The 15,503-nt window shown below is 33.7% G+C and overlaps 1 protein-coding gene across 1 annotated transcript; it reads left to right on the top strand.

Annotated features, from left to right (window-relative positions):
* The first annotated feature begins 7,862 nt into the window (after positions 1-7,862).
* On the top strand, positions 7,863-14,706 carry tph1a (tryptophan hydroxylase 1 (tryptophan 5-monooxygenase) a). Its single transcript, XM_043227338.1, has 11 exons — positions 7,863-7,997; positions 10,247-10,384; positions 10,495-10,678; positions 10,763-10,863; positions 10,945-11,012; positions 11,951-12,147; positions 12,232-12,367; positions 13,182-13,308; positions 13,388-13,483; positions 13,574-13,707; positions 13,788-14,706. Exons 1-11 carry the CDS (start codon positions 7,902-7,904, stop codon positions 13,960-13,962), a joined length of 1,452 nt encoding a protein of 483 aa, XP_043083273.1. The 5' UTR covers positions 7,863-7,901; the 3' UTR covers positions 13,963-14,706.
* Positions 14,707-15,503: the final 797 nt, after the last annotated feature.

Genomic DNA, 15,503 nt, shown 5'->3' with positions numbered 1-15,503 from the left:
GATGACAACAAAAAATAAAATACATTTCATCATAGCTGAAAATATTTGTTTAAATTGTTTATATCATTGTTTTGTTTGTATACACCAGCATTTCTATTTAATAAACAAAACAGTTTTTGTAAAATGTGTTTTGCATGCAGTAATTGTTTTTATTGTGGTTTTTATTTAATTGTATTTTGCCAAGTGCGCAGCTAGCAATTTGTTTATGCTATTTAGTCTTACACTAATTTTTTGGATACGATTAATCATGATAAATTGACATTTAATATATATATATATATATATGCATGTATCTATATACATCATAACATTTATGTACACAAAAACCTTTTGTTTTGGATGTGATTAAGCGCACTAATATATTATAAAATACGCTTCAAACTGAAAGATTAGTCCGCTGACGTTTTTTTTTAAGCACACTTGGCAGCGTACATTCAAGTGTTTACTGATGTTCTCCATCAGGTGTCCCTCAAATGTGCGTGTCACGTCCGGGCTGTGATCGTCTCCCTCATTTGCTTTCCAAATGGCCATCAGAACGGGGAGAAAGGGTCTACTGCGCACTTCCCGCGTATGTGACGCCAGCAGGAATATAGCAGCTCTTTAATTAAGAGTTCGGATTGATATGCAGAGCGCCCTGCATTCTTATGGAAATTTGGCGTGTAGGAGGAGGACCTGAGAGAGACACGGCCAGACGCTCAGCTGGGATCTCGACCCGGACTGAATGTAAAACGGACAGGGGCTAATTTTAACCACGTTTGCGTGATTTCGAGCCGCTGGCTTTTGTTGTTTTGGAGGGAATCTTGGTTGGCCTGAAACGGCCAGATGCTCAGGTATACAAGGACTTTTGATGGACGTGTGTCTGTTTTTAGATCTCCCTGAGGCTGGTCTGACGGATGGACCTCAGGGAGAGTGAGCACTTCAGTTGGTTCGATCCGGACCACCGCGTGTTTGAGTGAATGCTCAACTAATACGATAAGACGAGACGTAGAGCTGTTCATGTAGAAGTGAAAGCATAAACATAGATGATTGGCAGCTGTCAAACATCTTGCTAAAGCCCAGGACTCCTGATGGCGTGCAACATGACCTAAAATGGCACATCACCCACTAACTAGTCTACTATGCTAGATGTGTGCAACAGATAGTAAAAGTCATAAATATGGATTTAAAGACACTCAAATGTCTCTCATTCAATAACTTGAGGCATATTATTTACCAGAAATGCTAAAGTAAATATATTTATTAGCGTTTTAAATAATTAAATATATTTTAAATAATTTGCAGATGGCACTTTACAATTTTTAATATTTTATTTATTTATTTATTTTTTTATTATACGATAGCATTCAAAAGTTTGTTGTCAGTACGATTCAAAAATAGGAATTTGAATAAACTAGGATGCATTAAATGAATCAAAAATGATAGTAAAGATTTATATTATTTCTTTGTAACTTTTTATTGGTTAAGGTATCCTGAAAAAAATATTCAGTATAAAATAATATTTTAACACTGATATTCTAATAATATTATTTATTATAATGTTTCTTGAGCAGCAAAACAGCAGAGAATAATTTCTAAAGACGATATGCGACACTGGAGTAATGATGCTGAAAATTCATGCGTCTCTGGGAATAAATAAATTTTTTTTTACAATATTTTCACAAAGAAAGCAGTGATTTTATACAGTAATATTACTTTAATTTTACACATACTTTGACGGTACACAGTATTTACTATTTAACACACATTACTGATCATGTTATATTGATTGATTGGTTCATAATATTCCAAAGAAAGCATTTTTGTTTTCGTAATATTTAATCTACTATTTTAACCCCTGTTCTGTATTTAACTCCCTCTTTTCACAGTCCTGTTAATTTAGTTGTTAAAACTACATTGTTTTTAAAATCTGCATTGGGTAAAATCATTTACAAACAGATTTATCGGCTTTAAGCGTGGCCTAAATGCTTTTAAGCCCACTAAAAGTCTTGTGTAAATTCAGTGGCATCTTTACGATTGATTACCTCAGAAATTCCAGTTGAAGAATAGACAACTGGATCAGGCAGGAACTCAACAATGCGTGTCATTAAAGATGAATGAGGTCTTTGGAGCACGTGACAGGCGTCTGCATTGTGCTCTCCGGCACGTACGTCTGTTTTTCTGCCGTTCGTCCAGCTGCTTGTGCTCCGGAGCTCCTTCATCTGCTGGTTATCTCTCCTGTCAACAAGCACACAATGAAACTTTCTCTCGGCTTCACGCTGGGTTTCCCAGAATAACCATCTCATACTTGGTCCGTACCAACTGTTTGATTCTGTCGTTATTTACTCACCCTGATGAATGAAACGCTAGCAGATATTTTGAGGAATGCGTTTCATTCTTTCCATGCAGGCACAGTTTAGGGCCCACAGCTGTCAAGCTCCATTAAAAATCCTATTCATTTGAGTCTTGATATTTCTGTGCGATACAGTGCTCATATTCACTTTTAATCTCAATTGTTTGGGCAATCAGATAAAAAAAAAAGAGATCTCACACCAAGTTACAATCTACAATAAATCACCCAGAATTTAGCGTACATGTCATAGGGACATTTATGTGCCTTTAATATTATATTAATATTATTACACATTTGAATTTTATTGTTATAAGGCACCACTTTATATTGTTTAACGATACAACTGAAACAAATTTGAAAATTTAATATAAACTTAATACATGCATACACAATAATTTAGTGCCACGTTTTAAAATCTAACATTAAAATTAAATAAAAGATCGATCTAAAAAAATCATATTTTGAGAAAAATTTCAGCATTCCCATGATACATTTCAAATATTTCCAGAATAAAGTCGAAATCACAAGAAAAAAATCAGCAATACTTAACAATGAATACATAATTATGCCATTTGGACTTTTTTCAAGGTTATTCTCCTAATTTTAACTATGCTCTAAATTTTTCTACATTATTTTTGTATTGCTATGACTTTGTTTTCTAAATATTTGGAATTTATGCTTGTAATTTTGACATTTTATGAAAAATTTTTGTTATCACGTTGTTCTAAAACATTGTCACATGTTTTTAGCAACCTTTAAATGTTTTTTTTATTCTATATAAAGTAATAAATAAATAAATAGTATATGTTCAGGCCTTGTTTGTAATTTTCTTACTTTTTAACATATAAAGTGCGTGTGTGTGTCAAAAACCGAGAAATAAATTCATCTACTACAATGAAAAATAATCTTAACAGTAGTCTTAAAATATGCATTATTAATATTTGTTTAGGAAAAGCACAGGCCCGAGAGGTTTTTTCTCTTTCTCCAAAAATATTCTGCTTGTGTTCCACAGAGAAATATTGTCAGTTTTTGGAAATTACGAGTAAATTATAACATAATTTTTATGTTCAAGTAAACTTTCTCTTTGACTTTTGCTTTCTTATACCTGACCTGGTAAATGTTTAAAGGCCTTCAGGAACATGTTGATGTCTATCAGTAATGTCCGCTGATTTCTCCTCCTGAATCTGTCAAGCTGGGTCTGTTAGCATATGTTTAGTGTTTGTTCCGTCGGAGGAGGAGCTTCTAAAACGACCGTCTTCCGTCACCAATGACGCGACAGATGTACATATTTTGTGACAGCGTGACATTAAGTGACTCGCTTCCAGTAAAAAGTGAACGTCACGATGCTCAGTGTGCGTTCGTGCAAATGCATTTATGATGTCCTGAATGTTCCTGGATTGCGATTCGTACTCGTGCTGCTATTGTTTCTGCCCGCTGAACTCATTTATAATGCAAAGCAGATTTTCGCGTGCAGCAGATGCTGGGCGTCCAATTCTCGCTGGACTAGATCTGTGAGAACAGAACTACTGGAAGCTACTTTTATGTACGATTAAAGATGTCAGATCTAACTTTAATGCTTCGGTAATGTATTTGTGTTTAAGTGGTTCACTGTGTGTGCTCGTGAACTGTAGTGTTGGTATTATTGTTGAGATTAGGGTGGATCGCCAAGTGTGTGTGTGTGTGTGTGTGTGTGTGTGTAAATCCCTTGATTGAAATGAACAGAACTGGGCCAGGTTAACAGTGAGGGGTCTGTCTAGGATGGGCATGTTCTCTTTGACCCCTGCTAAAGGGAAACACTTTCTCTAGTTACACTCTCTCTCACACACACTGCTTTTGTGCTCAAAGTGGATTGTGATGTTCTGCCTTTTTGGGGAACGCCAGAAATGTATGACAAATTTGTTTGTAGACACAAATACTTGATTTATGATTATTGTGATGTGGAAGGAACATCACCAAGTCATATTTCATCTTATGCAATTGAGCCAAAAAATCCTTTTATTATATTATTAATTATTATAATATTAAAATATTAAGAAATTAAACAGAGAAATTGAACATTTTCATTATCTGAATGTACTTTGAATGTTTTAATTTGGATTAAATTCTCATTAATGCAACTTTGTTTATTTAATTGATTTTAATGAATAAGATGTACCTAACTGTCCAAAAAATCAATACATTAATTTGTCACAATGCAAATAGCCTCAATGGTCCCATTAAGTTCATATAATTATTATTTAGTTTTGCTTTATGCAAATGAAATATTCCAGGAATATTTTTTGTCGACGCATGTGGCATTAAATTTGTATTACTTTAACCGCATATATTATTTTTCAATATTTCAATTCAATATTTCGATTCTCGCAAAGTTCTCATTCCTGTAACCCAGCGTTATAATATCAATATATTAACACGTCATCTTTTTTTCATTGTGCTTGCAGAAGAAATCCAGAAATGAATTTTCACACATAAAAAAATAATTGTAATGGTCCCAAAGTAAGCATTATTTTCTTTACGAAACATACAACTGGTGTTGGGTTGTGAGTGAGCCGTAATGAGATGAGTGTGTACCGATGAGACGCCGCGGCTAAGAGCCTCTTCAGAACAAACAGCACAAAAGAACCAGAGCCTGCATAATGTAAGCCAGCCCTTCCTTTAATTAACACTGAGCTCGTTTTGTGTGCAGAGCGAGATACACTGACTCATCATGCTTAAATATCAGTTTCTAACATCAACTCACTTCATCGAACGAACCTGCTCCGAACTATCAAGACGACACAAAGCATCTTTAAAAGTCTCAGCAGCGTACTCATGATTACCAGCCCGTTTAAACCCTCTTGAGCTCTCAGGTGGGTATGTTTCAGACGTCATCTCTGACTCATAAATTAGAGCCGCTACCTGTAATAAAGCTATTTATGAATTATGAATGGACTTTAGAACAACACCTTATGCAAAAAGCGTCCGGTTTAAAGATTGCCTTTTATGTTGGCCAGTGTTCACTTTTCTGTCTGTCGCATCTGGTGTAACTCTGTCACATCTAGGCTCCTGGGGCTCTGACATTGCACCCATCAGCACCGGCGTGGTCTCCAGACCCCCGGAGCTCAAGCTTTGATGTAGCAGCCTACTCCACGCACACACACACACACACGTACGCACACACACGCTGTTGATAGGAGTTTGTTTGCCTTCCGCCAGGTGGGTTTTCCTCAGTTTACACACTGCCCACACACACCCCGAACTGTGACACGTGTGGGACATCACGGCTTCGGGAAGTAGATGGTGATCTATGTCAGAAGTATTTTTAGCCTGAGACTTTCAGTTTTCCATTTGAGCATGAACGTTTTGTCTTGTGCTGCATAAACACTGTGTGGCACCTGCTCATTTTTAGATAGACAAGATGAAAATATAGAAAGATTGTTATGTAAATGTACCATCGTACATAAAAGTTTGGTTTCATTTTTAAACTTTTAATGTTAAATGTTCTATTTTAACATTTCAATTTGAATTATTCACTGCTGATTAATACATTTTTACCTTGAACAAAATTAGTGTGTGAAAGTAAAATGATGTTTACATATATGTGTGTGTACTGTGTATATATATTTTTATATATTTATAAATAAACACACATATTTCAGAGATGGATGTTATGTTTAAATATTAAATATATTCATATATAATATAAAAAGTAAAATTACATTGATTATAAATATATAAGTGTAAATATTTTCAAAATAATGACATACTCTATGTGTGTGTGTGTGTTAATAATATAGGTGTTACACAGATGTATGAAAATATTTATGATTTATTTTTAAAAAAATCTAATATATTGCTTTTAACTTTTTTATGATTATAAGTATATCTTTAATATTTTATTTTACAGAATTTTGTTTGTAAAAAAAGAAACCTGATCCTGTTGGAGAAACTAAGCTTTAAACTAAGCTCTAAACTAAGTTTTTGATAATACTGAATTTATTAATGTTTACAGTTTTATACATTTATTTCATCAATCGGTATTTCTTGTATTGTGTCACAGTTTTTTTTTTAATTTCATTTCACATTGACCTTAATTGAGATGCATTTATATTTAGTTTTCCACACCTCCTTAAATTCAGAAATTGCTCAGCACTGCTTTCTCAAGCATGCGATCCTGTCACTTCAGAGAACCTGAGAACCTGATCGCTTCACCTGATTCAGATGTCGCCACGTGTGACCCGAAACCCAAAAAGAAGTCCCTCTGAGTCCTAAGAGAGGTGCGCAATCCCTCTCACAGACAAACTGGTATTAAGTAGAGTAGAGTATGATCCACCCATCTAACTTAATGAAATCTGCTGGCCTCAATCTAACATTTCAAGGGTGCCCAGACAGAGAGATCATCCTCTTGAGGGCTTTTACTATAATTTAACCATGACCCCTAAACGTGAGACGAAGCTCGCATGGTACCGAGGCAGGACAAAGACTCATTCGAGGAGTCAGAGCGAATCTTCTTTAAAACACAGCTATCAATTCTCTCTCCACGTTAATTCTGGAGATCATGAATGTGGTCACATGGTTCTTTTACCATCGTTAGATACACGGTTTCTATGACGATATTAAGCAGCACAACCTTTTCAACGATGATCATAAGAAGAAATTTTTCTTGAGCACCAAATCAGCATATTCAAATAATTTCGGAAGAATCGTGTGACAATGAAGACAACGGAGAAATTTCGAAAATTCTGCTTTACAATTAGAAAAAAAAATATATTACAACAGAAAACAGTTATTTCAAAAGCATTTAAAACATTTTACCAAAACTAAAAAGTATGTGTACATTAGTCATGCTTCAATAAAACATTAGTCTTTACTTTTTAAAATTTTATAAATTTTTTTTTTTTACTAAAATGCTGACTGTGTGTGTGTTTTTTGTAGTTTTGATGAACAATATCAGAAAACAGAAGAGGTTCTTCAGATATTAAATGTTCGTTATGCAACCGTTTAGACAAAAATGTTCTTCTATGGCATCAGAAAGCACCTTTTTATTTCTAGTGTTCTTTCTAATGACACATCACTCACTAACAACGTATATATGATCCAACAATTAATTTCCCGAGTTAGTAAAAAATTATTCTGAAAATGATTTTTAATATCTATTAAATGCTTTGAGTAAAAAAATGCATGCTTCATTTATGGTCTTGCAAATCATTTGATGGACATATAACAAAAATGACTATCCTATGCTCTCATCATATTTGTTTTTTCATATGCAGACAGAAAAGAGATATTTCAGGAAAGACTTTTTGGCGTAACGTGGGCGTTTTTTGTTCTAACTCCTGCTAGCTCTCCTCACGCACAGATCTTTTTGTTGCAGAACGTCAAAGAGAATATGAAAAGGTATGTCTCTCATATGAATATCTCCATGACGTGAGAAGCTGCTCATTTTCCATTTGCTGTCAGGAGGAAGATTAACTCTCCACCCCTCCTCCTCCTCTTCAGAACCTCATAAATAGCAAAGCGCACAGTCTCATTGTGTTACAACAATCGCAGCGCATCCAGTTAAAACCCGTTGAAATAAAAAAGAAACGCCAGCATGTATTCCACTAAAAGCGAGGGACCGCGCAGAGGAAGATCTTTTGACTCCATGAACCTTGGTCTGACGTTGGAAGAGAAGCAGCTTAACAATGAGGTAAGCGCTTTTTCTCATGACTTGAAACATTTTTATTTGTTGATTTGCATACTTTTGATAATTCTGTATCTTTTTAAATGGTTTTACCATGCGCAAAAAAATACGTTATTTAAGGTTTATAATGGCGAATGTGGAGTTCCAGGAAGCGTAGGACAAATGTGGAGCAAACTGAAGTTGCTTGCCCGGTGCACAAAAGCTCTCAATTCGGTTTTAAGCGTGCACACACGCGCGCTTGACACCGTTAGCAATAAGATGTTCCAATCCTCCTCGCGCCAAATCTAAAGATGCATCAAATTAAGTGCACTTAACAGAGATGTACGTGGAAGAGTGATTAATTGCAGCCTAATCCCAGTGTTAGATTAAAACAAGAGGGCGCTAATAATAGGCTTCCTCGCTGTCCAAATGAGATTGTTTTAAGACGACAGACACTGGCCCGTCTTTGTTAAACCGAGACGGTGAATCGCAGGACTCTGAACCCTGCCACGGTCAATGCACTAATGCTGTCGGGAATCTTGCTGTCGGGAAGACGAGGACAGGGACGATTACTTTCCCACATGAGCCAGAAAAGAAACATGGTCAGTAGACGGCAAGCTTTGGTTGAGGGACAATTAAAGCTGACTTTTTTTGTAGTTTATAAATTAAAGTATATTGCATAATTACATGATTATATGGCTTAGTATTGAATAAATGGTAAGTTATTTACTTAATAATTCTTTTGGCATTTTTGGCTAATAGTCATTCTCTCATAGTCAGTAGATAAATGAAATGTAATGATTAATTCTTATATGACTCAATGATCATTTCTAGGATAATAAATACAGGTATTAAATATTATTCATTTAATAATTATTATTTTTCGTAAACGCTATTTGATAGTAATTATTTAATATTAAAGATTTTCGAGACATCTTTTTAGTATTTTTGTTATTGTTATCACTATTGCCAATGAAGGAGTGATGGTCATTCTATCATGATCAGTAGATTTGCAAAAGCAATAAATGTAATCAAATATGTAAAACTAAATAAATAAAAAATAACATAATTAAAAAAAAAAAATAAATAATATATATATATATATATATATATATATATATATATATATATATATATATATGCAAACATATTTTAAATGTAAATGAATGGATGTACTTCAATTAAATTAAAATATTAATTTTATTATGGCTTAATATTAAGATGAAATATTACTAATTAATTTATTATTTATTTATGTTCTATTTTATGCTAATTATTTATTTAATATAAAATATTTTTAAACTGTACTGATAATTCATGTTCCGTAGACATTTTAGAAATGCAAAAGCAATGAACGTAATTAAATATGTTTAAAAAAATAAAATAATTTTAAGAAATACACTTAAATTTTTTTTTAATGTATATGTATGTATGAAAGTACTTCATATAAATGATATACTTCTTATATCACTAATAAAAATTATTAATGTGATTTCTTGGACTTAATCCCATGTCTGCAACCTTGGGACAGGGCTTGCAGAGCGTCCCTCTGCCGGTGCTTATGTTAAGCAGGTCATGATGACTGTCGCTGTCCGCGGTACTGAACTGACGCAGGAACCAGCACCTTTAATCGGATGACCTGTTCGCAGCTGGAGTTTGTTGTAGTTTAGGATTACTGAAAAAAAAACACCTCGGTGATCGGTATTTAGTAAATCCTAAAAAAAAAAAACTTTTAGTGACTGCATTGCTACAAGTAAAATCTTAATTTATCTGCAGCCTCGAAAAACAGGTCTAATCAAAGTTAATTGCACTTTTTGACCACTTTAAATTTCACTTCTAATTTGAAGCTTATAAAAATGAGACTGTTAGTATTGTCATTTTTTATATATATTATTTCACGATTTTATAGGGTTTATTTATTTATTTATTTATTTATGTGACTTTAAGTTATATAAGTTATATGATCCTAAAGTTTCCTAAAGAAAAGTGCGAAACCTTTATAATAAAACCGAATAAAAACAAATCTGTATGTATGACCTTATAAGTGATTAAGTGTTGTTTACCACACTCTTTAATCCACATGATCTGATTGACAAGCCATGAGCACATGACTTAGGGTTGGATTTAAAGTGGGCTGAAGATATTGATGCTACACATAAGTTACGTAAAGTAATAAAAAAACGGGGGGAAAAGTAATTTTCGTCTTAAAAAACCCATAAAATCAGGTCGTCAAATCAATCTAATGTTTATTTATGTCTTGTGTCTGTGTTTTGCAGATGAACAAATCTGCTTTTCCAAAGATCGAGGAGAATAAAGACAACAAAACGGCATCTACAGAGAGAGGCCGGGCTGCTGTTGTGTTCTCCTTGAAGAATGAAGTCGGTGGACTCGTAAAGGCACTAAAACTTTTCCAGGTAAAGGGATGCGCGATTGATTTTTTTGCTCGTTTGAATCTTCCCTCGGTTGATAAGGAAAGCGTTGAGCTTGAAAAGGACAGCATTAAGCGTCCTGTGTAACTCAACAGGAAAACCACGTCAACCTGGTGCACATCGAGTCCAGAAAATCCAAAAGGCGCAACTCAGAGTTCGAGATCTTCGTGGACTGCGACAGCAATCGCGAGCAGCTTCACGAGATCATTCAGCTGCTGAGGAAGCACGTGAACGTGCTAGAGATGGACGCTCCTGACAACCGCCTGCCTGAAGAAAGCGGTACGTGAATGAAAGATAATATCAGACGGATGTGACTGTCTCCGTATTTACGCAACATTTGACTGTTGTCGATTTTTCTTGAAGAGATGGAGAACGTGCCGTGGTTCCCGAAGAAGATTTCGGATCTGGATAAATGCGCGAACCGTGTGCTGATGTACGGATCGGATCTGGATGCGGATCATCCAGTAGGTTTTATCGTTTAATCTCGATTGCCGCGTCAGAATGATGTCACGATATCGCTCATTGTTGTGATTCTGTTACGACAGGGTTTCAAGGACAACGTCTATCGCAAAAGGAGGAAGTATTTTGCAGACTTGGCTATGAGCTACAAACAGTGAGTATATAAAATATACTTTTTAACGTAAGAGTATAATACACATTTACACTAAAATAAAGGTGCTTTAAAGGTTTAGTGCCATAGAATAAACATTTTTGCAGCACAGGTCATGTGACATTACAGACTGGAATAATGATGCTAAAAATTCAGGAAAAAAACATATTACAATAGAAAACAGTTATTTTAAATTATAATAAAGTTTCACAATATTATTAATTTCTAATCAAATAAATGTAGCCTTGGGGAGCATTAAAGATAATTAAAAACTTTTAACTGATCCTAAACTTTATATTAGTCATGATCTCCGCTTTTTTTTTGCTTTTTTTTCTTTTTCTCCTTTTTTTTCTCTATTTTCTTTATAATAAGTTGGGCTGGGAAGAGATTATTTGTATAAGTGTATTAGTTTTTTGTTGTTGTTGTTGTTGTGGTTGTTCAAAAAAAATGTTACATGTATGTGTACATATAATTCAGAAAATAAAAAATAAAAAAATTAATAAAAAATATGTCACGATGTAATAAATTATTAGACTTTTTATAAAAATTATTTATTTTATTTTATTAATTTTACCATGCTGAAATGCTGATTGTGTATGCTTTCTGGTTTTGACAAATAATATCAAATATAATATGGATACCAATTAATAATGTACTTATAACACACTCTTTGACATTATTTATATACATATTTTATTTATTAATTATTTTTTAATTGATAAAGTGCCCTGTTATTATTTTATATACTATTATAGGGAAGTACATAAATTTAGTTTTAGATGTATTTAAAATTACCGCAGAATCTGAAGAACCCTTTTTTCACCCACAAAAAAACCTTGTATGAATTCTTCAATGTTACAGGTTCTTTATAGAACCGTTTAGACAAAATTTATTTTTACGAGAGTAACAGAATTCTAACTGAATGTTGTCCCTTGCATCAGCGGAGACCCCATTCCCCGTATAGAGTTCACAGAGGAGGAGGTGAAAACATGGGGGGTGGTGTTCAGGGAGCTGAATAAACTCTACCCCACGCACGCCTGCCGCGAGTATCTCAAGAACCTGCCCTTGCTCATCAAACACTGTGACGTACGCGAGGACAACATCCCGCAGCTGGAGGACGTCTCGCGCTTCCTCAAAGGTGAGAGAAAGGGACATCGGTTCATCAGATGTTGGATTTCTAGACTCTTTTTTTTCTGTAACATTGCTTTATGAACTGTTTCAGAGCGCACCGGCTTCACCATCAGGCCTGTGGCTGGCTATCTCTCTCCACGAGACTTCCTGGCAGGTCTGGCCTTCCGTGTGTTTCACTGCACTCAGTATGTGCGACACAGCTCAGACCCGCTCTACACACCCGAGCCGTGAGTACACAACAACCAGATATCAGTCAACTTAACTGCTCTATTACTGTCACTCTAATACATTTACAAAAAAGGATATTAGATATAAAATTTATATCAAACTGGGTAAAACATGATTACACACACACACACACACACACATATGTATATATATGTATATATATATATATATATATATTATATATATATATATATATATATATATATATATATGTTATATATACACACACGCACACAGAAACACACATACACTCTATATAAGAAATATTTCTGTTTTATATTAAAAGCGTTTCAAGTTTATTTTTACATACAACTAATACACAATATATTGCATTTATGTATTCAGTTTCATACTTTTATCAGTTTCATTCAGTTTTTTTTCATCTATAGGCTATACTACAACTTTCATGTAAATATATTCAGAATATATATTTATATGTACTTATAGTATATTTAAGTCAGATTTATAACTATGTATATTATATTATGTTTATATATATATATATATATATATATATTCAGATTTTTAAATATATATTCATACATATTCCATATGTTCACAAATGAAATGTAAATATTACGATTTTATATTTTGTATATTACATTTTTATATTTTATATTTCCTGTTTGGAGCTTCACATATAATTTATTTTTGTAATTTATGTTTATTTATATAAAATATATATTAAACATTTATGTTTCTTTATATATGTGTTCGTATATATTGCACAGTAAATATGCAACAGATTTTTATCTTTGTTAAATATTTAAAGAGCCGTACCGATGATCATGTGAACGTGTCTGTTTATTTTAGGGACACATGTCACGAGCTGCTTGGACACGTCCCTCTATTGGCTGAGCCCAGCTTTGCTCAGTTCAGTCAGGAGATCGGTCTGGCGTCACTGGGAGCGTCGGATGACTCTGTACAGAAACTCGCCACTGTAAGTAATCACAGGCCTTGAGATTTGAGTGTTTTTATATGAACATAATGCAAATGACCAATTCCATTCTATGTTTCAGTGTTATTTCTTCACTGTTGAGTTTGGCCTCTGTAAGCAAGAAGGGAGACTCAGAGCTTACGGAGCAGGTCTGCTGTCCTCCATCAGCGAACTGAAGGTAACCGACCGCAAAGGCTTTCTCTACATGATGCAAAATGCGTATTTGTCACCTTATAATCACAGATGATCTGTTTTCTTTTTCCTCCAGCACGCGCTCTCGGGAAACGCCAGGATCTTGCCCTTTGACCCCAACGTGACATGCAAGCAGGAGTGCATCATCACCACCTTTCAGGACGTCTACTTCGTTTCGGACACCTTTGAAGAAGCAAAAGTCAAAATGAGGTAGCCTGATGGAAAATGAAACCGCATTACATAATAAAGGTATTTACTGCTTTGCGTTTAATACTGATTTTATTTTTTAGGGAGTTTGCAAAGACCATCAAGAGGCCGTTCTCAGTGCGCTACAACCCATACACGCAGAGCGTCGACGTACTGAAGGACACGACCAGCATCAACAACGTGGTGGAAGAACTAAGACATGAGCTGGACATCATCGGAGATGCGCTAAGCAGGCTAAACAAACAGTTAGGAGTCTGAAAAACTAAACACTTCCCAGCAAAGTGTTCTTCGTCACAGTATTTCACTCTCAAGATCATGAATGGCATGAATATGTCTCGCTCTATGTACCCACCAAACAAAGTCAAATCCTTTTGTCGTTTTATATAATTAGTTGCCTCTTGTTTGATTAAATACATGGATCAACAAAAGCTGTGCTTAATGCTCACAAGTGGAGTTCTTGTATTTTAAGAGAGATTTCTACTTGATAAGATGGTATTTATGCAAAGGTGACCACAGTGGTTTTGGTTAAATTTAAAGACCGTTAGGCAAAATTGACGTCTGCTAACATATTGGTGGTTTCAGGTTGCATTTATGTCGTTGTCATTTTAAATTGGCACCTTATGTTTATTTATTCAGAGATACTGCCTGATAGATATTTTAGTATTTAAAAAGTATCTTCGAGAGTCTATGAAACATTTAGTATATACAGCTATGTGTTATTGTTTCTTTATTTAAAATGGATATCTACATGAAGTAGGACCTGGAATAATCTGTGTTCATTAAAATGCATGTAAATATCGCATTGGACCTGAAATAATATTTTTACAAGTTCATGAATGCTTAGGGTCTCTTGTAAGAACTTTACGTACGTTAGAAACACTGAACCAAGTACGCCTATCAGTTCAAGTTTAGGTTGTAGAGAAATTTATTGCTAGACATTATTATTAAAGAGTTCATACGCTTATAATAAAATAAATATTTGTTTTTCTACTTTGAATGTCATAGAGTGTACCGTTTCTTCTTTTCTACTTTACATTTCACGTTCTAATTGTCTCCTGAGGGGCGCTTTGCCAGGTCAAAACATCTAGCCTAACTATTCAAATATCAAGACATTAATTGTCATATAAGACACATATGTGTATGAAAGTAATTTTTAATCCTATAATTCTATGTATACAAGTATATTTACCTGCCAAATACTTCAGTAGTATATATACGTTTTAATCTCTTCTCATCTCGGTCACTTGTGATTGGTTTATCCTAATCAGCGCTGAGAAAAGAATCAGAAAGCACGTGACTAAGTAAAAAATGTTTTTTTTTTCTATTTAATTTCCTTGTCTTTAAATATTATCGTCCTTTCTGATTTTCTGATATCGTCTTCTACTTGTTTTTGTATTGTAAAATTGTGTAAAATTTCAAAAACTCAATTTCAAATTATACATTTTGTTTCAAAATTCCGTTTTAAAATCCAATAAAATACATTGTATGTATTTGTAATAATTAAATAATGTTATTTTAGTGTTAAGACTTAATATGCATGTGTAACAAAAGTTTTCAAATCAAATATAAAAAAGTTTTAAGTATATTTTATATTTAATTTGATTTATTTAATATTAAATTAAATTTAATATTAAATATTTAATTATACTTAATTATTTGTTTTAGTACGTATATATGTATATTTGTTTTAAATGCTGGAATTAAATATAATACAAATATAATATGTTTTATTATTATTATTATTTAATGATATTTATTAATAACATTTTAAAGAATTTATTACTTTTTATGCGATTGCA

Source organism: Puntigrus tetrazona, chromosome 25 (assembly GCF_018831695.1).
Source record: "Puntigrus tetrazona isolate hp1 chromosome 25, ASM1883169v1, whole genome shotgun sequence".
Taxonomy (NCBI): Eukaryota; Metazoa; Chordata; class Actinopteri; order Cypriniformes; family Cyprinidae; genus Puntigrus; species Puntigrus tetrazona.
The sequence above is the reverse complement of the archived record's forward strand: the minus strand, read 5'-3'. Positions and strand labels throughout refer to the sequence as shown.

What these genes read in the sequence shown, in the direction of transcription:
- tph1a (XM_043227338.1), top strand. Translation starts at nt 7,902, where the DNA reads ATGTATTCCACTAAAAGCGAGGGACCGCGCAGAGGAAGATCTTTTGAC. An exon ending in CCGCTCTACACACCCGAGCC is followed by an intron (nt 12,368 to 13,181) that starts GTGAGTACACAA and finishes TGTTTATTTTAG; the next exon opens with GGACACATGTCACGAGCTGC. An exon ending in GAAGCAAAAGTCAAAATGAG is followed by an intron (nt 13,708 to 13,787) that starts GTAGCCTGATGG and finishes TTTATTTTTTAG; the next exon opens with GGAGTTTGCAAAGACCATCA.